Source organism: Equus caballus, chromosome 3 (genome assembly GCF_041296265.1).
Source record: "Equus caballus isolate H_3958 breed thoroughbred chromosome 3, TB-T2T, whole genome shotgun sequence".
Classification (NCBI taxonomy): domain Eukaryota; kingdom Metazoa; phylum Chordata; class Mammalia; order Perissodactyla; family Equidae; genus Equus; species Equus caballus.
The window spans coordinates 31441141-31466998 of record NC_091686.1 but is presented as its reverse complement, the minus strand read 5'-3'; the positions used below and the strand labels follow the sequence as shown (position 1 = coordinate 31466998).

The 25858-nt window shown below is 46.1% G+C and overlaps 2 protein-coding genes across 7 annotated transcripts in view; one reads left to right on the top strand and one right to left on the bottom strand.

Annotated features, from left to right (window-relative positions):
- The window catches only part of DNAAF1 (dynein axonemal assembly factor 1), a 20319-nt gene extending 15147 nt beyond the window's left edge, over positions 1-5172 (bottom strand). Inside the window, exons 1-3 of the mRNA XM_023637403.2 lie at positions 4742-5172; positions 2147-2282; positions 1536-1627 (exon numbers count right to left, since the gene is read on the bottom strand). Coding sequence (XP_023493171.2) covers positions 1536-1627; positions 2147-2282; positions 4742-4901 — 388 coding nt within the window. The 5' untranslated portion in view covers positions 4902-5172. The remainder of the gene's footprint in view (positions 1-1535; positions 1628-2146; positions 2283-4741) is intronic.
- On the top strand, positions 5135-25858 carry HSDL1 (hydroxysteroid dehydrogenase like 1). Of its 6 annotated transcripts, none has more exons than XM_023637406.2 (6): positions 5141-5255; positions 12630-12685; positions 15469-15752; positions 16447-16892; positions 17104-17331; positions 23054-25858. In XM_023637406.2, the coding sequence occupies exons 3-6, from the start codon at positions 15533-15535 to the stop codon at positions 23150-23152; spliced, it is 993 nt and encodes a 330-aa protein (XP_023493174.2). In that variant the 5' UTR covers positions 5141-5255; positions 12630-12685; positions 15469-15532; the 3' UTR covers positions 23153-25858. The 6 variants fall into 6 exon arrangements, with proteins under 6 accessions (XP_023493173.2, XP_023493174.2, XP_023493172.2 ...); XM_023637407.2 differs by having other exon boundaries at positions 5150-5255; positions 15527-15752; XM_070263148.1 differs by lacking the exon at positions 5141-5255 and adding an exon at positions 11980-12196.

Below are 25858 nucleotides of genomic sequence, written 5' to 3'. Positions count from 1 at the left end.
CACACCTCCCTCCTCTAGTAACACCACTGCCACTGTTTCTTTCAGGAACATGCCTCTCCTGGTACTACCCCATGGCTCTCTGGTGGCCAGTCAGAATCACGATGATTCATTCCGGGCTGGTCACACTTAGTCAAATGAGGCCAACTTTGATGAATCCTGGGAGTCGGCTGGCTCCTTTGGAAGGAGGCAGTCTTTCTGCTGGAATTGCCAGCCTGGTAAGGCGGAGCATAGAGCTGCAGGAGCCACCTCCCCTTCATGGCTGGGAGTGGGTGGAGGTGAGGGGTGACCAGCCTGAAAAGAACCAGAGCAAAGCAGGGCCAAGAGATGGAGAGAAACAGCCTTGTGGAGGTATACAATGAGCACCAGGATCCAGCTAAGCCTGAAGCTGGTGCAAACTGCAGGTCTTGTTTTATTTTATTTTTCAGTTTTATGAGCCGAATTTAAGGTTAGGAAAACAAACAGTTGACAGCTTGACTGCACCCTCCTGAGAGACTCTGAGCCAGAGCCACCCGGCCAAGTCACCCCCAGATTCCTGGCCCTCAGAAACAGTGAGAGAGAAAGAGTTTGGGGATACTTTATTACACAGCACTAGATCACAGAGGCCCAGCTCTCTCTCAGCTCTTCCATCTCTCTGACTCTTCCTACTCCGTCTCACCAATTGAGTTTTCTTCTTTCCAGCTCTCAAATACTGGTCCCCTGGGATCTGCCCTCCTAAGTCGTCTTATTCACCACTACGCCTAGACATTGGGTGGAGGATTTTGGAGGGGGAAACATGGAGGCGAGGAGACCAGTTAGGAGTCGTTCCCAACCTTTAAGGAATTTGTGCTGCCGGAGCCCTTCAAGTCCCTCCCTGGGCACAGCACTCATCCCAGTGGCTGCCCGTCCCCCAGGACCCCAGAGGCATCTCTGCCACATCCATCTCTGTGTTTCCAGCACTGGGCACGGTGCCAGGCACCAGAAGGCACTCAGCAAACATTGTCTGACTACATGAATGAACACATAAACCGCTGATGGAGCAGGCGGGCCAGCCCACATTCAACCCCGACTGTCACTCTTCTTGACTCCCGCTAGGAACAGCCCCGTCTATGAACCTGAGTGTGAGTTTATGTGATACTGGACACCAACCCTGAGCCTTTGGGGATGCCGCTGTTCACGCCTCTGCGCTCTGAGTCACCCTCATCTTCTGTTTTCTACACTAGTCCTCAGTTCTTCACAGCACGTCCCTCCCAAGCCCAAACTCTTTACAACTAGCCTGTGGTCTGAAAAACCATGAGTCTTTTAGAAAATAAAAATAAAAGATGGCAAAGTGTTTCCCTGGTATGCATAGAGTCACAGTGGCCCCCTTTATGAACTCTGGTTAGGTAAGACTTTTTTTCAAAGAAATATTACTGCTTTTCCATAAATCTCCACTAAATTCTGAAATTTATACTTAAATATGATTTGGGAACTCCAGATGATGCCTGCAAGTAATTTTTTTTTTATCCCATTAGAGTCTTTCCACCCATCATGAGCCATCTCCATTCCCACATCCTGACCTTTAAAGTGTAAATACAACGTGTCATTCAGTGCTGGGGTAATGTACAGCTTGTGTTGCTTGCAGAGTTTTTGCAGGAAACTTTTAGTCATTCTGTTGAACGAAAACATGAACAAGAAATGTATTTCAACTTGTCAGCTGTTTCCAAAAATTCTTTAGAGTTTAGAAAAGAACTTAGAAATTTAGAAAAGAATTCCAAAAATTCTTTACCATATCCATTCCTTCCCCAAGTTCCACAGCATCACATATGCCTGATAACTATTTTAAGTTCTTCATTTTTGCGTGTGTGTGTAGTTTTCAGGGCCTCGTCCAATATTTGTTACTTTCAGTATTCTTAAAAATTGCAATGTATGTTCTCATAAAAATACTTTTAATAGTGTCATCAGGAGCTACTGATGTTTCTCTCTCCAGGTCTGGCATCAAAGCTGGGTAAACTGTGGTGAGTGGTGCCACAGAGGCAGCACCGTCCTTACTCCACTGCTAATTCTCAGACACTGGGACACTATTGAATCTCCATGAGCCTCAGTTTCCTTATCCGTACAAAGGGGTGCTCACACCTCTACCCGACTCAGTAAATGTGTGCTTATAAATGGCAGCAGCATGCCCACAGACCTGGGGCCGCGATCTTCCTTGTCATCTCTTTGGTTTGCTAAGCAGCCGTCTGACCTGCTGTCTCCACTCTGATTCTGCTCATTTTGGTAGGCTGTGTCAGAAGGACCCGCATTTGTTTCCTTAGGATCATTAGTTTCTGTAAAATAAGAGACTGGTTCTATAGAGATGAAGAAAGGTAAAAAAAAAAAAAATCCCCCCAATTTCAACTTGATCAGTCACTGTGTGCTTTTAGTCTGGAACACCAGCACTCTTTAAATGTGTAACAGTTTTTCAGGCGTTGATAAGTACTATGGGAATATCACTTCTAAGTAGATCCTCTATAGAGGCTCTTGTACAGGCACAGAAGATTCATGTCTGCGATCCTTTAACAGGCAAAAACTGTTAACAATGCAAATGTGCATCCACAGGGACTGGTTAAATGAAACAATGAATTATTATTCTCCCGTGGGAAGGAACGTATCAGAGCTACCCCAATCAACATGGATAATTCTCAGAAACATATGGAATGAAAAAACAAGTTTCATAATAAGCACAGGATACCATTTATATATATTACAAGTACACAAATCAATGCTATGCTTTGTTTAAGGACACATAATGTATATAGTGAGAGAAGTGATTGGAAGAATCCATACAAAATTCTGGAGAAGGGGAGAAGAGAATGGAACTAGGAATGAGGGGGCAAAAGGAACATCAAATTTATCTGAAATGTTTTATTTCTTTAATTAAAAAAAAGACTTCAAGTAAATATGATAACAATATTAATCATTTTCAATTCTTGGTGGTGATACACGGATGTTTCTTATAACATTATCTGTTCTTTTAAAAAAGTTCTTGGGGGCCAGCCTCGTGGCGCAGTGGTTAAGTTTGCACGTTCCATTTTGGCGGCCTGGGGTTCGCCAGTTCGGATCCTGGGTGCAGACCTAGCACCACTTAGCAAGCCATGCTGTGGCAGGCGTCCCACATAGAAAGCAGAGGAAGATGGGCACGAATGTTAGCTCAGGGCCAGCCTTCCTCAGCAAAAAGAGGAGGATTGGCAGCAGATGTTAGCTCAGGGCTAATCTTCCTCAAAAAAAAAAAAAAAAAAACACTAAAGGTTCTTTAAAAAACACACATACACAAGGGTCCGGCTTGGTGGCATAGTGGTTAAGTTCACATGTTTCCCTTCGGCAGCCTGGGGTTTGCTGGTGGGGACCTATGCACCACTTGTCAAGCCATACTGTGGCAGGCGTCCACTAACATACAAAGTAGAGGAAGATGGGCACGGATGTTAGCTCAGGGCCAGTCTTCCTCAGTAAAAAGAGGAGGATTGGCGGCAGATGTTAGCTCAGGGCTAATCTTCCTCAAAACAAAAACAAAACAAAAACAAAACACACAAAAAGAAACCAAAATGGTGGAAATATCTTTGGTAAAAAGAAAATGAGCACATTCAAGTGCACTTAATTCTTTTAAACGTCAGTCAAAATTGGCCAGTTCAAATGCACTTAATCTTAAGGGCTGCTGGTTGCTGTTTTCTGTGTGTTTGTGTGGTCTACTGAACGAGATTAAACACCGTGTGTGGGCCTGCGCCTTACACTTTCCCATTTCACACTGCATACAATGCCCAGCCACGAGAGGCAACAGAAAAAGGTTTGTGGAAGAAATAAAGAAGAGGTGCTCAGTATACATAGCAATTGATTGATTACATTCATAGCAAGAGCTACCATTTATTAATGGCCCACTGTATGCCAGAAACTCTATAATTATCCCTGTATAATTATCGCTACTCGGCAGATGAGGAGACTGCCCCAGAGCGAGCTTGTAAACTCTGGGCCAACAGCCATAAAGCTGGCAAGTTGCAGAGCTGCAATCTCTGCGAGTTGAACCCTCCAAAGCCTGTGTCTTTCCACAGAGCAACACGGCTTCCCTACGGCTTCTTATACGGGGCTCGCCTGGACAGTTGATGCTCAAGTTTGTTGACTCGGTTCAAAAACTGAAACATAAATCAGTTTCTTTAGTCACTAAAAGGTTTCCCTTAGGGCCCCAAGCCAAGTGGCAGCAGACGCTAAAGCCTGTCTTCTCAGCCCATCCCAGGAAACGTTAGTGAGGAGTCACCGCTGACCCCAGAACCTCTGCCACGGGTCAGGCACTGGACTGAACGCTGCAAATTCGGTCAGGATGTCCTGCACCGACATAGCGTGCAGGCTGGACGGGGAGAGAGCTTTTGATCTGACATGGTGATAGTGGGAAGGGGATAAATTCAAAACATTAAAAACTTGGGGGGGGGTGGGTAGAGAAGGGTGTGTTGGGTAAGGGCTTGGCCTCCGGAGTCAGGCCGTCCAGGCGTGAGTCTACTGTGTCATTAACTGGCTGAGGGTAATCTGTTTGGAGCCTTTAAGCCTCAGTTTCCTCGTCTGCATGAAATGGGGGAGGAGGGCCTACTACAAAGGGCAGGCGTATGGCTCAAACGCGGTGAGCGCTGCGCACGCGTCGTTTAATAGCGGGGGCTGCTATTGTTATTATTATTGTTATTGTTATCGCCGGCTGTGAAGATCAGGTGTGTGGTGTGGGCGCAGCCCGTCGCCCCCCTCTCCTCCCTGGGGCGGTGGTCTGCACCTTCCTTGCGGTCCCCTTGGCCTGCGTTCCCGTGGTCACCGGCCGACTCCTCCGCGCCGGGCTCCGCGCCCAGCTCCCCGCCCGGCTCCACAACCGGCTTCTGCGCGCAGTCCTGCTCCGCTCCCCCGTCCGCCACCGGCTCCGAGACCTCGGGGTGCATGTTTACTCCGGAAACACCGAGCCCCCCAGAGCAGTGGGGAGCCCGGCTCCGCGGGGTCACTACGGCCCCCAGCCCCGCCAGATGGGCCCCGCTTTCTTTCCTTCCCCGCAGGCCACTGCAGCCCACGTCGTTGGCTGCCCAACGCCTCCCGGGTCGCCCGGGCAACCGCCGCGCACGCGCACTCGGACGGGCCCGCGCGTCGGGACGCCAGGGGCGGGTCCCGCAACGGCTCCGCCCCCGGCGCGTGCGCGGGTCACGTGGGGGCGCGGCCGGCGGCAGCTGCGGCGGCGTGACGGGGGCGGCGGCCGCGCGGTGGTGGCGGGAGCGGCTCCGGAGACTGCACCGCCTCTGCAGGTACCGCGCCCCCCGCGACCGGGCCGAGGGCCCAGACCCGCCTCGTGTCCTCGGCGCCCGCCGGGGCCTCGGCCCAGCCCTCCCTGCGCGTCCCACCACGCCCCCCGGGACCGGCGCCCCTCCGCGCCGTCGGCATCCCGGACCCCTCGTCCGTCCCCTCGCTCGGACCGCCGCCCCGCGCACCCCTCTTCCCAGACCCCCCAGCACCCCTTCCCCAACTGCACCCCGGCGTCGCACCCCCAGAGGACCCCCGCCCACTTCGGGGCCCGTGCCCTCCCGCGGGACCCGGCAGATCTGGGGCCCCACCCACCCCGAGCGCGGGCCCTCTCCCCAAGACCCCCGAGCCCCCCACTGGCCTCTGAGAGGCAGCCCTCGGTCAGTGCTGCTTTATTCTCGTTTCCAAAGGACTTGGTGTGAGTAGGACTTGTCGTCGTCTTTGTTCTGAATTAGAAGTAATTCAGAAGGGGGAGCTCTTGAAGGAGGGGCGCCGCCGGTTCGCGAGGCGGCGGTGGGAGGGGAAGGGATCTGGCCACGAGCGAGGTTGTCCCCGTTCCAAAGGAACGTACAGCCCAGCAAAACCAAACCCTGCAGGATGCCCGCTTGGAGGGATCACGTTGGGGGTCGCCAGCCGGGGCTCTGGACTTTGATAGACCTTGATGTGAATTCCCACCGCCCGCTTCTTAGCTGCGGGGTCCTGGCTAGGTTACTTTATCTGTGTAAGCCGCAGTGTCCCCGTGTGTAAACTGGGGATGGTTATAACTCGCCCTCTTAAGATCGATGAGAGATCATGTGGGATGATGGAATAAAGCGCTTGGAAGAGTCCTTCGCATCAAGCCAGCTCTCAGTTTTAACCCTGAGCGCTACAGATAGCTGGTAACTAACACGGAAGGCTGCATTCCAGTGGCTGAGAGCTGAGGTTATTGAGCGCTTCTGTTCCAGGCACTGTTCGAGGTGCTGTATATGATCTATTTAATTCTCGTTATAATCTTAGGCAGGAGCTGTTATCCCCACATTTCCAGGTGATGTCAGGAGAGCGCAGAGGTGAAGCAACTTCACCTTCACCCAAAACACACAGCTTTTAGTGGGGAGCCTGGATTCGAATCCAGGAAGTCTTGTTTTTGGAGTCTCTGGTTTTAATCACTACAGTAATATTCCAGGGGCATAGAGTTCAACAGATTAGTACTTTTTAGTAGATTTTTTTATTGAGATAAAATTCACATAACATAAAATTCACCATTTTAGTTATTTAAAAGTGTAGTGTTCTTAGTAGCATATTCGCAGTGTGCAACTATCATCACTGTTAATTCCAGAACATCCTGAAAAGAAATATCATCCCATTAGCATTCACTTCCCGTTTCCCATTCCCACTGTCTCCGGAAACCCTAGTCTACTTTCTTGTCTCTGTGGATTTGCCTTTCCTGGACGTTTCATAGAAATGGAATCATATGATATGTGGCCTTTTGTGTCTGGCTTCTTTCACTCAGCATCATGTTTTCAAGGTTTGTCCCAGTGGAAGCATGTATTTTTATTGCTGAATAATATTCCTTTATGTGGATAGACCACATTTTCTTTATCCATTCCTCTGGATAATGATAATTGGTGGACATTTGGGCGGTTTCCACTTTTTAGCTCTTGTGAATAATGCTGCTATGAACAAGGCTTACAAGTTTTTGTGTGAGAGTAAGTTTTCAGTTATCTTGGGTATGTACCTAGGACTGGGTGCTGTTATTGTAATTTTTACTGCACAAATGGAGACCAGAAACTGAGTATTGGCTTTTGGATGAGAACTCCCATGTTCTGCTTTTTCCATTCTACTCCCCACTAATTCAGTTTAGTGGTGTACTAAAAATTGGCAAAGGAAGGTAAGGAAATTCCAGACAGTCATGGTACACCAATAATAACTTTGTCAAAGTGCTGACACAAAGTTTGAGGAGCTTCTTAGGTTTTTTTCTCCTTAAGAGTGAAATTTGAGCCTTGAACACAAAGCAGTAACTGCTTCTGTTTATTAGATAAATACTTATCCGTAGCACCATGCCAGGTGCTGTGGAGGAATATTCAAGATGGATGTGATCCCAGCCTCACACCATCACACATGCAGATGGATTAAGACTTAAATCTGAAAAACAAAATTGTGAAAACTTTTAGAAAATAATCCAGGAAAATGTGTTTATGCCCTGGGGCTAGGACGGAATTTCGGAAATGAAATAAAGCATGGCAAGCACAAACCGTACGGGAAAAAGATTGATAAATTTGACTACATTAAAATTAAGACAGTTAATCAAAAGCGCTAGAGAGACACAAAACATAAAGAGAACTAGTATCTAGAATATGGAAAGAATTCTTATAATTCTGAAAGAAAAAGACAGCACCAGAGAAATTAGGGCAGAAGCTAAGAACTGGCATTTCATAGATGAGAAAACATAGCACATAAACATCACAAGAAAGCCTCTCAACCTTTATTAGTAATCTGGAAATGTAAATTAAAACTGTGATGAGCCACCCTGTGGGCAGAAGGTGAACTGGTGGACGTTGCCAGCCATGGAGGAGCAGGCAGTGTGGACTCACACTCGCCACAAGTGGGTGTGTAGATTGGTTCAGCCACTTTGGCAGTGTCTGGTTGAATACAAGGATGCCTTGCGGCCCAGCACTTCAACTCTTAGGCGTGTCCTTCTGAGAAGCTCGTGCACGTGCGCCCAGCAGATGTGCATGAGGATGTTGATGGCACCAATGTTCATAATTGTAAAACTCAACGAAACAACCCAAATGCCCATTGGCAGTAGAATGGGTGTGTGAGTTGTGGTGCGTTCATACCATGAGAGTGTGCAGCCGGGAAGGTGCGGGAGCTGCAGCCACAGGAGCGTGGAGGAGTCTCGAGAACAGTGCTGAGTGAAAAAACAAGTCCCCAAAGAATGCGTGTTATGTGATTCCTCTACGTAAAGTTCCAAACCAGGCAAAGCTGAACACTCTGATTTCAGAATCCGTGCTGGGGGAACAGTACAACTATTAAAAAAAATAGTGAAGCCAGGGAATGATTGCAGTGGAATTGAGGAGGCGCTTTCCCCCAGGGTGGCGGGAGGGCTGTGATCAGGGAAGAAGCCGAGGAGGCTTCTCAGGCTGGTTTTATTTGTGGAGTAGGGTGGGTGCATGGGCATTTTTTATTGTTCTTTGAACTGTGCATAATAGGTTTTACCACTTTTGTGTGCATTTTTCTATTTTTTTAAATTACAGAAAAATTAGTTTTAGATACATTTCCTGTCCCCAGGAGGCCTGTGCTCTAGTTGGGGAACCAAGATAGAGATAGCTTAAACTCTTAAATAAAACATGGAACAGTACGGTAAGTGCCATGTGGGTGAGAGAGAGGGGCGCGCAGAGGCGGGCGTCCAAGGAAGGAGAGGGAAGAGGTGCGTGGGCCCTTCGCCCTCCGTTTGTGCCCAGGGCCTGGCGTGGCATCGGTGCTCGTCAGTGAGGGCTGGGATGGAGTTAGGAGAAGGAGTGGCACTGAGGTGTCTTGGAAGGACAGACGGGATTTGAGTGCTGAGAGCAAGGCGCATCCCGACTCTGAAAGAAGCAGGATTCCTAGGAGAAAATGTTAATGAAAATGCAGTCCGCAGCCCCGGGGCTTCACTGGGAGGTCGGACAGTGCCGGCTGCTGATGGGGGTGGAGAGGACCACCTCAGCTCTCCTCGGTCGGTCCAAGACCTTAGGGATCCCCGAGGCTGTTCTCTGGTTCCTAATGCACTTGACGGGTTTGCTTTAAGTGATGTTGCAGGATTTGCAACTTGTCTCTTCACTGTGTTAAAAACTAGACTGATAGTCTCTTTGTCCGTCTGTCCATCCATCCTTAATTTCCGATGGCTGCTCTAACAAATTACCACAAACTTAGTGGCTTAAAACCACACAGAGTTATTCTCTTACAGTCTGGATATCCGAAGTGAAGTCCGTCTCACGGGGCTAAAGTCAGGGTGTCAGCAGGTCTGTGCCATTTCCGGAGGCTCCGGGACAATCCGTTTGCAGGCCTGTGCCGGCTTCTAGAGGTGCCTGTCCTGTTTCTCTGCATCTTCAAGTCCAGCAGCCTTGGGCCTTTCAATCTCGAGCTGCCTCTGGCCTCTGCTTCTTGATCACATCGCCTCTGACTCCGACCCTCCTGCCTCCCTCTAATGAGGACATGCGTGATCACATTGGACCCACCTGGATAATCCAGGATCATCTCCCCATCTCAAGGTCCTTAATTTAATCACCTCTGCAAAGTCCCCTTTGTTTAGAGGTTGGAGGATTAGGCTGTGGACATCTCGGAGGGCCAGTTTTCAGCCAGCCACTCTGCCTCTCGTTGCGGGTGCTCTCCTTGTCTTTTTCCCATCAGACTTGCTTTCTTTTCTTTGAAAACATTTTGGCCAGCCTGTCTTGTGTTCTTTTACTGCCCACCCAGCTCTCATTCGTTGGGACAGCTTGGCCATGTCTGTGTTTCAGCCGAGACACCTCTACCCGAACTCTTGATTCATGGAGGTTTTTGTATTAGATTTGATGCCCTTCTCGCAGCTGCGCTGACTCAGCTAAACTGCGGGTCGGGATAATGTTACAGGCCCCAGCAGTGGAGGCCTTGGAAGAGGTCACTTTGCTCCTCACAGTTCTGACCATAATTTTCCCACGACACTTTTATAGTTTCAATGTTACCTTTAAGGGTTTTTTTAGACTTTTTTTTTTTTTTTTGAGCAGTTTTAGGTTTACAGTAAAATTGAGAGGGAGGTACAGAGATTTCCTGTACACCCCCTGCTCCCACACATGCAGAGCCTCCCCCATTATCACCATCACTCACCAGAGTGGTACCCTCTTTATCAAGGATGAGCCCACACTGACACGCCATAGTCACCCCAAGTCCGCGGTTTACCTGAGTGTGTGATGGATGGGCCCTGGTGAGTGTTGCTCTCTGGAAGGAGAAAACGCCTGACAGACAGGGGAATTGCTCTTCTTTTCCGATTCTAAGGTCACTTCTGACTATTTTCCTCCACCTGTTTCTCTCATTTTGTTCACTGATGTTTCAGTTTTCTGTAGAGGCAAAAAAAAAGCTTTATAATAACTTTCACAGGTAGATTGTATATGGACCAGAATTTTACTAGTTTCAGTGTTGTTTCTAAGTAATGGATTGCTCTGAGTTTTAGACTAAAACCTATCCACAGAAAAATTAACTAGTCAAAACCCAAAGCAACTTAAACGCAGCTCGATATCTATATTTTGGTAAGCTTCTAGACTTAAATGTGTAATACACTCCTTCAAAACTGTGCTTTCGTGAGCTTTCAGGGCTTTGGTGGGGAGTCCTGATTGCTACCTTCATTAGAAAGACATTATTTTCCATCGTGTACCGAAGGGTGGGGAGAGTGCTGAGAGGATGTCGGGAAGGGATAATTTCCCGTCACTTTCCATTTACAGTCCATTAGGGTGAACACATGAGTGAACATGTCTGGTGTGTCTGAGGAGCAGCAGGGATCAGTCAAAGTCATGTGCTCCCGGTCCAGCCTCGCCTTGTCCCCATCTGGAGGGACCAGGGCTCGGGAGTCCTCACTCTTGTGCCTGCACTGCCACAGCCCCCACTGCTGCCAGCTCCCTTCCGTGGCTGACCCCATTCGCTCCCTCCCTGGGCCTCAGGGACTCACTCAAGGAGTAAGACCAAACACTTCTGTGTGACGTCAAGGCATTTCTCCGCCTGGCCCCCTTTCCACCCCTCGGTGTGTGTGCTGAGCTGAAGCACATTGAACTGGTCACTGTTTCCTGGCAGGCGGGACCTCTCACGTGCTGGGCCCTTGTCTCCTCTCTTTCCAGAAGCCCTCTCAGCATGCTCTGCCGCATGCACTGAATTGCTTTGTTTATCTGTCGGTGAATTCTGTGTGCACAGGTTGGCAGGGACTCCTGGGTGACTCTGGATGGGTCCTCAGCCCCTGCCACTTAGTCTTCATTGCCGTTCTAGTAGTTTGGTGTTCCGTGTAGCCCTTCCTACAGACCAGTGACAATGCATGTTTAGGCTTCTTGGCTATATTGTTTATTATTCATAAATAAGTTGGGGGTTTGAATTTATCAGTCTTCTGTGAGTTTGGTCGCTGTGAGTCAGATCTCTCTCTCTTGAGCTGTCTCTGGGGAATGATCAAATTGCATTTCTGAATCTCAAGGCTGAAGACCAGACCCAGAATGCTGTCATCCCTCTGATTCTCTGTGATTTTCAAAAAATATAGCAATGATAATATATGTTTAAGGTATTTGTCTAAGGTGGAATTGTAATGTTGAAATATCATAATGGAATCCCCTGACAAGATGGCGCAGGGACATCTCGTGAGTAGAGTTGAGAAGCTGGGCCAAGCCAGGGCTGGAGGCCCCTGACGCCACTGTTCTCAGCTCACCTCTAAAGTCGGTGTGCCCCTTCTGCTGGACCTGAGCAGGAGGTCCCTGGGGGGTTTTGCACACGAGCTTTTTCTTTGTGTAAAGGATCGAAGGAATTTGTCTGGCGAGCCTCTCCTCAGAGGGGGAGCAAGGTGGTGTGTGGAGACTGGGAGCCAGACAGGAAAAACAGCCTGCGAGCTGAGCTGGAGACCGCGTAGTGCGGTTTAACGCACAGATGTTTGTTGAGCTCCTGCTGCGTGCCAGGGGCTGTGGAAGGTACTGGAGAAACAGAGAGGAATAAGATGTGGCCTCAGCTCTAGAGGAACTCAGCGTGCTGGGGGTGGTGCAAAAACAAAACAGAACACAGCGTCTCAGGGTGGAAGGAGAGAGAGAAGGCACCAGAGTGTCCTTCCGTGTCCTCGCTCTTCCAGCAGCTGCCCCGCTCCCAGGCCAGGAGGAGCGCTTCTCCCTGCCCCCTCTGCCCGCTGATTAGACAGGGGCCGGCCGCCCGGGCTCAGGTGGGCCGGCCGGGATCTCTGCCAGGAGTATGGAGAGCGAGGCCTGGGCTGCAGCCGGTGAGAGTTCAGGGCCCGCAGGCGGAGCGGAGGCGGTCTGCGGAGAACCAGGAGACCCGGGGAGAGGCCGGGCGCACAGGAGGAGAGCTAGAGGGCATGGCCGTCTGCTGGCCCCCTCCCGGGCTTGGTGTCCCGAGCTCCCGGTGTGTGTGCAGAGCGCCATGTCTCTCCAAGTCCCATTTGATGGAATGTTCCAGAAGAGAAAGGTGCAGGAAGGGCCCGTCCCCGCTGAGCCTTGCAGCCCGTGGCCGGCGCTGTGGCGCCTTCCTCCTTCTGGGACAGGACGAGCTTGCTCTCTGTGCAGGGACTCGCGGCCTAAGAAGTCTGGTCTCTTAATTTTTCAAAACTTTGGTCTGAATTTTATATAAAGTTTTCCCAGCTGAGCTGTGAGGACAAAGGAAAGGCGTTGGTTTCACGTTGGTTTTGTTCACAGATTGGCCTCCAGAGAAGACAGCAGCGTCTTCCCGAAGGCCCAGGAGCGGCAGAGAGGTGAGAGGAGGCCACGGTGGGCAACGGCCAGAGCGGGAGGATCCGGAAACTCCGCTCTCGTCGGCATCTTTTGCTAGAGTCTTTCCTTTACAAATGTTCAAATTCGTGAAAAAAACTGTGTTTGAGGAGGAAAAGGTCCCTTTGCCCAGCTTCCCCTTAGGACGAGGTCGTCTGCGAGGCGCACCTGACCTCCTCTTTGCTCCGGCCTGTCGTCCACCCTTCGCACAGTTAACTTTCCCACAGGTGTTGCCTTGGCTACGACGCGTGGGATCTTGATGTGTGGCATGTAATTGTCATTGAAAACATTGTCTTACATCTTAGATACAACCACCCGTGATCAGGAACAGATTTAATGTTCCAGCAGTCGACTTTTTTTGTCGTAGTTGTTTCTGATTTTTCACACTTTGTTTGAAAAGTCCTAGTGTGTACAAGTGATTGTTTTCTGCATTTACTTTCCTAATGGCCTAGTATTTGATTAGTTATGACAGAAGGCACATCTACACTTTTCAAAAGTTGTTTCAGGAGCTGCCAGCTTAGGATGGTTTAACATGGAGTCTCAGTTTTTTATGTTCTTCCTTATAAGAAATTAGTGTTTGGGTTGTTTCTTTGACAGTCTTGCAGTTTTGGCTCTTCAGGGACTGCAGCCAATGTGGACACTCACATACCTCGCCAGGCCAGGGGCATGTCAGCAGGGGCTTGGCCCTGCAGCGGATGGCAGAGCAGGGACCTTTGGAGAGGGCTGGCAGTCACTCTCTCTTGTCTGGCCCCGAAACTTTGAGAGGCATTCAACTACAGCAAAACGAGAATGGATAGTTTTGAGACAGACGATCCTAACTTTAAATGCATTTCAGAGAATTTCAGAGCACGGGGAGTGTTGTTGCTCATTGTGTGGCGGACGGAACAGGAAGAGAAAGGCATCTTCAGTGCACACTTCGTTGATCTTGATACTTCTTATTTTAGGAAATCTCACCCAGTGTGGTCCCTGAAGAAAAATTACCCCAAAGGAGCATGCGGTTGTTTTTCATATGAAATATTTGGTTTGTGTACTTAATAAAAAATAAGGTTTATGATGTTTTCTTTTCATGATCAGCTTTGACATTCTTATTGTAGAAGATGAGTTTCTGTGAACAGAACCCCCATATACAGCATTTTACCTATAGGAAATAAGGGGGCCCCACTTCAGTCGTTTTCTATATTATTACTTGAGAAAAACATGTCTCTGATGTCCTTAATGCCACATCAACTTAATTAGTAACATGGTAGAATATGAACTTATTGTTTGAGAGGTTCTGTCCTTAGTGTGGGGCATTTATGAATCCTATTGCCTATCCATTTCTTCAGTTTTCTATCATGTTTCTTTTGTATGTTTTGTTGGTTTGTAATTTGGGCTACACATTCGTATATATATTCACATATATATATTCAACACATATATATTCATATATACGTTCAACGGTTTTTCATTATTTTATGTGCCTTTTATCACAATATGGTATCATTCTTATAACATGTTCCATTTCAGTGGTTAATTTGTTTTCTCCTACTTAGTTCATTTTTTACTGTGCAAAACTTGCTCTAGCTGAAATTACGTTGCAGTGGAGTGGGAGAGAATTCACTCATTCTTAACCTATGTCAATTTTTGCTGCTATTATTGGGTATTGTCTTAGTTTCAGATTTTTTTCCTATCTCAATGTGATTTCTATTAAGAGGGAGCACACCCAGATTTATGTATTTTTGGCTTAAAATCAGTTTTCTTTTATATAATAAATGCTGTTCCTTGTGCTTGCATATATCTGAGCCCCCTGCAATTTAATTGCAGTCTGCTGTGGTCTTTCTGGTACTTTGTCCCTTACTGACAGCACGTGGTTGGATCAGGCCGCGGGGGCTCTCCAGGCCTAGTCTAGGACGCAGGTCATCAGCCTTGGTCCTGCCTGGCCTCTGTCTATCTCTGCAGGGTTATCTCTGAGCACGGACATACACATACCAGTTCATATGGTGTTTAAAATTGTATTGTTAAATGTCATCTCTTCTGCTCAGTACAATTATTTAAATCATCTTTGAATCCTTAGCATGTCATTGTCCATGGAGCATAGTAGGTGCTTTGTAAACACTTACTCTGTGGATGCTTATAAGAGTGGTATTGGACTTTTCTTTCTTTGAATGTAAGGGGCCAGGCAAAGAGAAGGGGGTACAAACGACACTAGTAAGATGGAGTGCTCACTCCACTGTCAGTGGGGAAAACCATGTCTTCAGTTTGGGGAGCATCTCTTTTTGAATATACATTTATGTGTATTATTTATACATAAAATAATTTATGGTTAAGTTTATTAAAGCTTAGTTTTGTCTCAAATGGATTGTTAGCTCTTTGACCCAGGCCACGTCTTAATATTACCTCTGTTTCTTCTCCTTTATCTCCACGTGGGTAGTAGGCCCTCTGTACTTGCTGATTTGAAATAAAGCAAAGAAATAAACATACCTCTCAGCTGTTGTGTGAATTGAAAAGTCTGTGCCTGTCATCGTACTGGGCAGGGAGCTTTTTTAGTGCACAGAGCATATTGTGTTTCTCTCTTTACCCACAACGTGTAGCACAATGTCTGAATTTTAGTAGGAATTTGGTAACTCTTGGTAGTTGTGTTGACTAATCTCCTTGGAAGAAAGGAACTTTATAAACCACAGATGTTAATGAGATCATAAATTGACTGGATCCTGGGCTTACAAGCGTTTGAAAAGTTACTGTTATTGGAATGCAAAATGGTTAAGCTCTGCTCTCTTTCTTCACTCAGACTGTGCATGTTCCTTTGACTTGTTAAGCGAAGAACACCTCTCCTCGCTTCCCTGCAGGCCGCCATGGCTGCCGTGGACAGCTTCTACCTCTTGTACAGGGAAATCGCCAGGTCCTGCAATTGCTACATGGAAGCTCTAGCCTTGGTTGGAGCCTGGTATACGGCCAGGAAGAGCATCACTGTCGTCTGTGACTTTTACAGCCTGGTCAGGCTGCATTTTATCCCTCGCCTGGTGAGCAGAGCAGATCTGATCAAGCAGTATGGAAGATGGGCAGTTGTGAGCGGTACGAAATGAGGTGTCAATTCTTGCCTAATTTAACATCGAAATTAATCTTTCCTGTTTAAGTCGTGTTTAAGTTGGATGCATTATTCAAAGAGTTACTGCGTTTAGTGTGATGTTTTCATGGGAACATGTTGATAAAAAAATGAAGCTTCTCACTTGTGTTAGCCGTATGCTCTCACTTCCCCACCACCCTGTCTTGGAAGACTGCTCCTACAGTTTGTCCTCCTTGTTCTGCCCTCCTCCCCTAGGCCTGCTCCAGCCCACCATTCTGCCCCTTGCTTGTCCTTTTTGCTCTCTCTGTTGAAATTGTCCCTAGAAACTGTCACCACTTTCAGAAATGCTCCCCTTATTTTAAATTTCATTTTAATTTGTCATTGTTTCCCAGGGAAGTACCTTCTGGCCCTCATTCAAGCCAGATATAAGTTTGAAAACAGTTTCCTGCTGTGTCTCATAGTCGGCCTGGTGACTGTAAACGGCTCCTCCAATGCCTGTCAGGGCGGCTGGGAGAGTGTGTGACCAGCATGGATCATTCATGTTATTGATTCGGCATTGTGCTTGACCGACCAATATTAGAATTTGGTTTATTTCTCGTGTGAATCTTTCTCTGATTAAACCCGGAAAAGGGATATCTAAGGTTCGTTTTAAAGGTTGCCACATGACATGGGCGTGCCCACTCTTCCTGGCTTGTATTGTAGGCGCAACAGATGGGATTGGAAGGGCCTATGCAGAGGAGCTAGCAAGCCGTGGTCTCAACATCGTCCTGATTAGTCGGAACCAAGAGAAGTTGCAGATGGTTGCTAAGGACATAGCTGACACCTACAAAGTGGAAACCGATATTATAGTCGCGGACTTCAGCAGCGGCCGTGAGATCTACAACCCGATTCGAGAAGCCCTAAAAGACAAGGACATTGGCATCTTGGTAAACAACGTAGCGGTGTTTTATCCCTACCCCCAGTATTTTACTCAGGTCTCCGAGGACAAACTCTGGGACATCATCAATGTGAACATTGCTGCGGCCAGTTTGATGGTCCATATAGTGTTACCGGGAATGGTGGAGAGAAAGAAGGGCGCGGTCGTCACTATCTCTTCCGGCTCCTGCTGCAAACCGACTCCCCAGCTGGCTGCATTTTCTGCTTCTAAGGTAATGAATTCCTGGTTGGAAAATGCAATCATAATGCAATAGGACATTCATCACAATGGTTTGGTCCAATTTGTTGGGCTCTTTGTCAGCAACTCATGTTTTCCTATGCTGTATTTTCTCCTGAAATGATAGTAAACAAGCCTACTTTCTCCTGAATTTTCCTCCAGGTTCTTGAAAAAGTAAATGTCTTTTGCCTGCTCTGTTTCAACAGGCTTATTTAGACCACTTCAGCAGAGCGCTGCAGTATGAGTATGCTTCTAAAGGAATCTTTGTACAGAGTCTGATCCCCTTCTATGTGGCTACCAACATGACCACACCCGGCAGCTTCCTGCACAAGTGCCCGTGGCTGGTGCCTTCGCCAAAAGTATACGCACATCATGCTGTTTCTACCCTTGGCATTTCAAAAAGGACCACGGGATACTGGTCCCATTCTATCCAGGTAACAGTATGTGCTCAGCTCTTGTAATTAGGTTAATGCGTCCTAAACCTTCCTAAATGATACATGGGGATCTGATTGAAGCCTAATGCTGAAAGACGAGAACTGCAAATTCTGATTCTTAAACCTGATACTCTCAAAGGTTCTGGTTATTAAATTCTCTTTTGTGGAATTACTATATTAAGAACATTCAAAAGTTTAATCTACGTGGCACCTGAGCGAGGAAATATGCTGCTTTAATATAAGTAGATGGTAGCAGTATAAAAATGCTAAGTATTATATGGGAATTTCAAAGTAAAAAGATTCTAGTCATGGCTGACAGGTACCTCTAAATCAATAGTGTAATCCCAAAGCATGAAATGACAAAATAGGTTTATATTTCATATAACCATTATGTTAGATAATATCTCAGTATATTCTTGGACGCATTTGTTCAAGAAACGTAGAATTTTTTTTTTTAAGTTTATTGTTCAGGCATGACAAAGATTTGGGGCCTTAGTACTTTAAAGAGTAACTGTTAAATATTTGAACATGTGCTTCTAAGTGTTAGATAAAGAACTTGATGGTTTGTTGTAATAGATTTGTGTTTCTTTATCTGACATAGTAAGTAGATGTGCCCTAGTTTAGAATTGTTTTTTCTTTAATCTGTAGAGTTTTCTTCATTACCAAATATTTTTGGGATTCTTTGCATAAAGATAAATTTACCAGTACTGAATAAATAGATAAGTAAGTCAACGTTAATTTTTAGTTTCATCAAAGTTTTGGCTAAAAGTTTCTTTAATAAGAAACAGCTTTATTTAAGTGTTATTTCTAGGTCCTTAATTACTGGGGAAAAGCAGAGAAGCCTAAAAAGTAGTTTTAGAAGGCACTGACCTTGAAGTTCCCTGAGAAATGAAGACATGGTAAGGTCGGGGTTCAGATGCATAGATATTTTGACTGCATTTATAAAACACCAGTATTTTAGTTACAATTAAACTTTGTTCACATTGATGAACTTTTCTTGAGATGTATTTTTCTGCCAAGAAATTCTGGTCAGCTAATTTAATTCTTAGGGTAGTTTTCTATACAGACCTGTTAAGATTTTCCATTTTTTCCTATTTTCATTTTTATTTTACTCAAATTATTTTCAACATTATCAGTTTTTTTTTCAATTTTACAACAAAAGTTTGATTCTTCAGTCGCTGTTTTGTCCACAGCACATGTTTCTGATGGCTTTGCCATTGTGACTTTTGTAATCATTTCTTCTGAATGCAGTTTTCTCAGATTGCAAAGGTCTGAGTTTTGTCAAGAGTTCAATCCTCTGTCTTTAGCCTATAAGAAATTTACTGTATGGAGTTTGATATGCCAAACGTACTGTGTAAAGTTTTGTTTTGTGCTGTTTATTTCAGTTAGTCTTCTACATTTGAATTAAAAGAGAACGATAGTATTTATTTCTTGACAAGATGCGGTGATAAGACTGAATATGAGGAGTTGAAGGAAGGGAAGAAGCAAAACATATTTTCAGGTTTTTGGCATCAGAAGCTCAGTGGTGCCTCTCACTCAGCAGTGAGAGGAGGAGGTCAGGTTTGGGGAGAAATAGTAAGAGCTCTACACATGCTGGATTTGAAGGTTCTGGGGAAGAGTGAGGAGCAGTGCAGTTGGCAGCTGCGGGGGTTGGCGCTCAGTGAGGGGTTTGTATGGAGGTGAAGGCTGACAGGTCAGCAGCATTTAGCTGGGTGGTAAGCTGTGGAGTGGGGGACATCATCCACATCACCCAAGGAGAGTGTGTAGAGAAGACAGCTTGGTCAGAGACTCACGGAACTCCAGCGTTCCAGGGGAAGGTGGAGAAGACCCAGCGAAGGAGGCTGAGGGGGCGGCCAGAGGGATTGGTGGGAGAGCCCGAGGGCGGGACATGGCTCCAAGGGGAGAGGTGGTTTTCAGCGGAGGAATACTCATCAGTGACGTGTGATGCCGTCTGTCCCATGGCATAAGGACCAACGTGTGGCTGTTGGGTTTAGAATGTTGGAAATCCTCTGTGACCTTGAGGAAAGCAGTTTTGGAGGCATTTTAGGGAGCAGCCAGGTTGCACTGAGTAGATGAGTGTGGAGAAGATGGGGACATAGAAACAGCGCGCTCAAGGAATAAGGCAGGCAGGCCGTGGCTGGCGAGAGACGGATTGCGTCCAGGGAAGGAGTTTTGTTAGTTAATCTATTTAAGTTAGGAGAGACTCGATTGTAATTACATGTTGGAGGGAAGGGGCATGTGGAGAAGAAATCTTAAAGACTGGAGGGAGAGGGCACAGTTCCCCGGAAGTAGAGGGGGTAGGACGAGAGCACAGGTGGAGGGGAAATGATGTGGACAATTAAAAACAACTAGAAAGTGACGGAGGCGAGAGGAGAGGCTTCAAGTCCACATGGGAGCGGAGGGCCTCTTGTCTGGTGGCTCCCGGAGTTCCGGGTCTTCGGGGGTGAGGGTGAGTGGGAGGGAGTTAGAAGCCAGCACAGGGTGAGGAGGTTGGAGATAACCATTGTGAAGAAGGGAGAGTGAGACGCCTGGGAAACATCGAGGGTGGCTGAGCGGAGATGAGGCCCCGAGGGCTGATGGGGCCTAGAAGCTGGTAGGGCATCAGTCTGTGGGGCTTTTCCCCAGCAACACCCAGCATATTCCATAGGTATGTGTTTCCCTCTTGAAGCCACTTCAAAGTGGCATCTAAAGGAATGTCAGCACGTGTTCCTGAGAAGGTCGTGTGTTAAGTGAGCATTTCTAAGTCTGTGTTTGTGCTGAGCCTGCACGGAGGTCAGGGAGCAGATTTCCTCACTCCCTCCCCGGGCCTCAGCCGTCTCACACACGTCCTCGCTTCCCCACCGATGCCTGTGAAACAGCACTTCTCAACGGGAGTGGCGTCAGAGCTGAGTCACACCCATGGCTTCTTGCTTTCTCAGCACCATCCATGTAATTTAACAATTGCACCTGCTGTATATTATGCTAGTTGTCTTAATAAAGATTTGCAAGCAGGAAATAGAAAACAATGATTTGGACTTAAAAAACAGCTGGAAAGGAGTCAAACATATTTGTTTTACTTGTTAACTAGTTATCAGTATTGATTTAGGAGTATTTCCTGTCATTTTCAGAAGTAGCGCTAGGCAACATTAAGTCGTCAGCTTCGGAACACTTAGTAAGGTTGGCAGGAAAAGAAGAGCCGTTCTATTATAGCTTTCTCTTGGTGGTGTTTGACATAAAGGCCAGAAATGTTCTGGTATGTGCTTGGTCAAAAAATCAGTTAACTTGGCGTCTTGACCAGTAAGTCTCTTGCTTATGAGGACCGTGCTCCAGGTGATAGGATTGCTGGAGAAAGCTCCGGGAATCGGGAGTGGAGTGGGAGAAGTCTGGGATCTGAGCTCTCTGCATTGGCTCGCAGTCTATTCTCAATTTCTTCCTACTTTTGATATGTTTGTTCAGACATGCTATTGGATGAGGAAAACGTGGCGTTTCGGGGGGAGGTGGAGCTAGGTGGAAATGAGAAGGCCTGGGGCTGGCCGCACGTTGAAATGTAGGTGAGGGACCAAGGGACTCAGGCTGATAGCTGTGTCAGAGGGTAAAGCCCTTCCTCAGCTCCGTTTCCCACGCCTGCTGGACAGGGGACGTTAATTACACACCGTCACAGCGGCTTTTATACCTTGAAAGAACTCCAGTTTAAGGATCCAGCTCATGTTCTTTGGGATCTCGTCCATCCTTTTCATTCCCATTTATTTCTTACCTCTTTGAGTCCCACCTGGCTCAGTTTCTGGGGATGTCTGTCATTTGCATTTTCATTGCTAATGCAAATCTCCAGCAAGCTGAACGCGTCCATTACTGTTAACTTCCTCCTCTTGGCTCAGGAGCCCCAAGTCTTCCTGAGCAGCAGTCACTGCAGGGCCCATGCCGCATCAGGATTGGTCACTGGTCAGTTTTGCTGCAGAGGAGCAGCTCCTTTCTTAGGACAGACGGGCAGGAGCCCTGAGCATGCACGAAGCCTTAGAGAGCCCAAAATCCACCCCTCCTCTCTCTCTTGCACCGTCCCCCCAACACTCTCTCTCTCCCTGCCTTACATCCCTTGGGTACTCTTGTAGTTCCGAGTGCCCAGAGACTTGGCGTTCCTTTCCGGTAACTGTTGTTATCTAAACAGGTCGATGAGTCAGCCCTTCAGTTGATCTGTCAATACCCAGAGGATGCAATTCTCCCCTCCTCTTCCATCAGCTCTTTCCACCAAGCTCTTTCCATCCTGCTACCCAGGGTGCTGAAACCTTGGGATGAGGCAGAGATGGTGTGCCAGTGGCGTCTTGCCAGTGGCGTCTCCACATGCAGCACCCTAGGAAACTGGCAAAATCCACCTTGATGCTGGTCCCCCTGCAGTAGACAGTGGTCAGGAATGGAAATTGAAACAGATTTTTACATGTCTATTCTTTCTCGCTAATACTGAAAAAAATGTGCTGTGAAGGGGGTCCAGTTATCTTGTCTGCCTCAGGTGCCTAGATGTTTCAGTGTCACCCTACTTACAGGTCCTCCTAAGGGACTTTACGCTGACCTCGTTTGTCTCCTTGGAATTAGAACCTTTCGAAAGAGTGGCTCCAAGGAGGAGTATCCAGGTATTTTTTTCCCATGAAATCCTGGCTCTTTAAAGAGGTCTTAAGAGACCTTAGTTATTTCCCCAGAAAGTTACCCACAGTTCCGGGCCAGATCTTGGGCTGCTGTGTCTGACTGGTAAGGGGAGCTTCTGTAGAACCTCTGTGAAGGGCTGTGGCTCTGGGACTGTTGTCCCGCGGTTCACGGTACTGGGACTCCTCCTTATTGTATGGTTCCCTGGAGTTGCCGAGTAACCTGAGTCTGTTTATTAAGGAGAGGCGGGGTGTCCTCTTATACTTCTGTTCAAGGCTAGAGTTTCAGCACTTGCCAGAGGCCTGTTTATCTCCCTTCCTTAACATACAAGGTGTTAGAACTTCCGCTCAGTCTCGGACAAATCGCCAGCATAGCGCAGTTTCTCCGCCTCAGCACTATTGGCATGTGGGGTTGGGTAACTGTTTGTGGGGTCATCCTGTGCATTGTAGGATGTTCAGCAGTGTCCTTGATCTCTACCCACCAGATACCAGTTAACACCACTACCCCAGTTGTGACGGCCAGTAATTTTTCTGGACATTGCCATATGTCCCCTGGGGGACACAGTGGCCCTGGTTGAGAACACCTGGGGCGAGCACATCAGCAGGACTCCCTCCTGGGATCTCCGAGCCATCCTCATCGCGTCTCAAGATGGTGTCCTAGGGTCCTGGTGTTTTTGACCCAGTTCTCGTGTTTATCTCAGCTCCCTCCTGCCCCTCAAACCCCAGTGTTCTCACATAGCACTACCACGTATGTGTTTATCTATTTCAGGCGCCTTTCATTCCGGGGATAGTTTGTGATTCTTAACCAAATGAACATGCGTTCCCATCACATCACATTAGGTGAATGCGGGGTTGTATTACTGCTTGAAGGTCTCCCCAGCCTCACGGGAGAAGGGGGCAGTGGGTGGTGATCATGTGTCTCTTCCCACAGCCTAGCATCGGACCGTAGGCAGAGATGGCTGCTCAGTGCCGTAGCACCTCAGGGCCTTTCCCTTTTTTGTATTTAATGTGATAGGTGAGATTTGTTGTATTAAATCATATGCTGATCTATGAGCTTCTGTGTCGATGGCTTTGGGTGCTAACCTTATAACCTTTTTCTCTTTCATTTTTAGTTTCTCTTTGCACAGTATATGCCTGAATGGCTCTGGGTGTGGGGAGCAAATATTCTCAATCGTTCTTTACGTAAGGAGGCCTTATCCTGCAAAGCATGAAACTGGATGATGGTTTGGGAAGTTTTGCCAACTCATGGGAACCTGCAGTATTCTGACATTTGGAAGAACACATTTAATTTATCTTCTGTATTTTCTTTTATTACTGGTTATTTAGCATACTGTTGACTCATCATTTGCAAGGCAAACAAAATACTTTTAAAGAATGCTGTGGAAAAACCTCAAGGGCCACGTGGATGGCACAGAGTAAATAATGACCAAGGCACAAAAACGGACTGAGAAGACCTGGATTTTGATGTTTTTTTCTCTAAGCTGTTCAAAGTTGTGTGATTTCTGTTGTTCTCCGAGCCACAGCAATCTGATATGGAAATATACTTATATAGTATGACTTGTCAGCTCTTACAATTTTAGATGTTTTTTAAGGGAAATTATCTCGGTTGATGAATTATAGTATTGGTTTTCAAATGTTCATCAGGAAAGACCATTTAAAAGTGTTATTGTATAAGTAAGATTGCTAGTGTAGAACTCTGTGTGTTATACTGTATAGCTCTAGTTATTTGTCTGTCTGTGTATGAAAGTGCTGCTCTGCAATCGATATTCATTAGAGAACCATCCATGTATGTATATTGCGTGTGTCTCGGCAACTTTATTTATGGGTAAGTTACCTTAAAGGAGATTTCTTGTCAAGGTGGCTTAACATGGAACCTTATGAGGTATTAAAATTCTAGATTCTTATCATACTACACAAGCCTACCCAATTTTGTGCTACATATTTGCCTTGTATAATATTACTTACTACTGTCTTTTTTTTTTTTTTTACTCTACTATGGAATTAATTCATTCCTAGATTTGGACATGTAATGGTTGACTCTCAGTCATCTCTTATTTTATGATTATTGTGGATAAGTAGTGAATTCTTAGCCTATGATCTTGACCCATTTTATAACTGAAATTTAGCCCTTTAGAAAGAGCTTGTTATATCTGGTTTTCGTATACTTTTCTATGTAATATTATTCCATTCCAGTAGCATTATTGGTGTAAGCATCAAGTATTTATGGAATAATAGTTAAAATATGGACAAATTACATGTGTGATATGATGTGTCTGTTCAAATAAGTTAGAAGCTCATTCTTGGTTTGTGTAATGAATTAACACATTATAGTGAATACTTTTATTGATGTGAAGATAATTATGCACAATCCTCCACAATATGGGTTAGCATTGAAACCTACTGTGAAATGTTTTTGGTTCAGGTCCTATAAAGCCAGACATTTTTGAGGACCACATATCTTTTGCTTTGACAATTGTAAATCACTATATGAATATGCCAATATGTGCAGATTAAAAATTCGGAGTTTAATATCCTGACACTGATGCAGGAAGTAGTAAGTTGACTGAAATCAGAACTTTCATGGAATTCTTTTCTCCTGAGACGATATTCCATTGGGAGTAGGCATAAGCACGCTTTATGTTATACCCACAATTTTGCCAGTGATGTTGCCTCGGTTTTTCCGAATCTGACTTGGACTCCAAAGATGAGTGGTTGAGTTCAGAAGTGCTTCCACTTAATCAGGCCTTCAGCACTTAAGGGGAGGACCTTCAGCTGTGAAAACTTCCACACTGGTGGTACTACATAACACTGAAGGTTTTGATGCCCTTAGCTTGGAAGCCTTTTTACCATATTTTGCAGTTTCCCTCACCCAACAATTTATGCTCATTAAGACTAGAAAAAATTTGACTTCATGCCACATTGACCTGAACTTTGGTGTGTAATAAGCAGCAGCAACTTTATGTAAAAATACCTTATTTATATCTAAGGTGTTATGTGGTACGGCAGTGTCTTACATGTACAGCTTAGGTATTGAACCGTTGCTTTATGATAAGAATAAATAAACCATGTCAGTGATGTTTTAAAATTCTATACTTGGCAGGACATATGTAAATAGGCTGATTGGCGCAAAGTTAGTTAAAGATCAAAACCAAGATGCTTCCTTAGGTTTTTCTCTTTCATAAAATACTTTTACCCAGAGCTCATTTGAGAGTCATGATTGGGCCACTGTAGGATGGGGTTTCTTATTAAGAATATGGGAAATAAGAACGTTTGAAATGATCCGTGAACTCAAAATTTAACAGTAAAAGAAGTTGCTTCTGGTTCTTTTGGAGGAGATTTTGCTCCAAATGTTTGTAAATTGGTTGTTTGGAATGAGAGATCCATTTTTTCCCATAGAAACAATCATTTAAAAATTATAAAAAATTAATCTATGAACACCTGTGGTAGTAATTCATTAAAAGCTGGTAATTCAGCAAGAAAATTGTACATAACCATGTGTCTAATAAGTCTTTTGAAACTACTGAGTTGACTTCTTGATCTCCTCCTCCTGATAGGTGAGTCAGATGGAGGTTGATTTTGATCTTTGGCTTTCCGCAATCTGGAGATGCCTGGGGGTTTTGCGGTGAGCCATTTCCTCGAGTTGGGGGGATGAAAGGTAGACTGTAGTGGGTTCAAGAAAGAGTGGGAAGAAAAAGGGAGACAGCAAGTAGAGACAGCTGAGGAGTTTTGTTTTGTTTTAACCTTAATTTAAAATCTTGTCACATTTTGGAACCAGAGGGTTGGGGGTTGTCCTCAGTCTTGACATTGTGTGCCCTTGAAAACCAAGTTGTCTCTCTGTGTCTCTATCTCAGTATTGGCTCTGCTGTTAATCTTTACAATAGCATTTAGTTTGAATAAAGATTTACCTTCCCATGGAA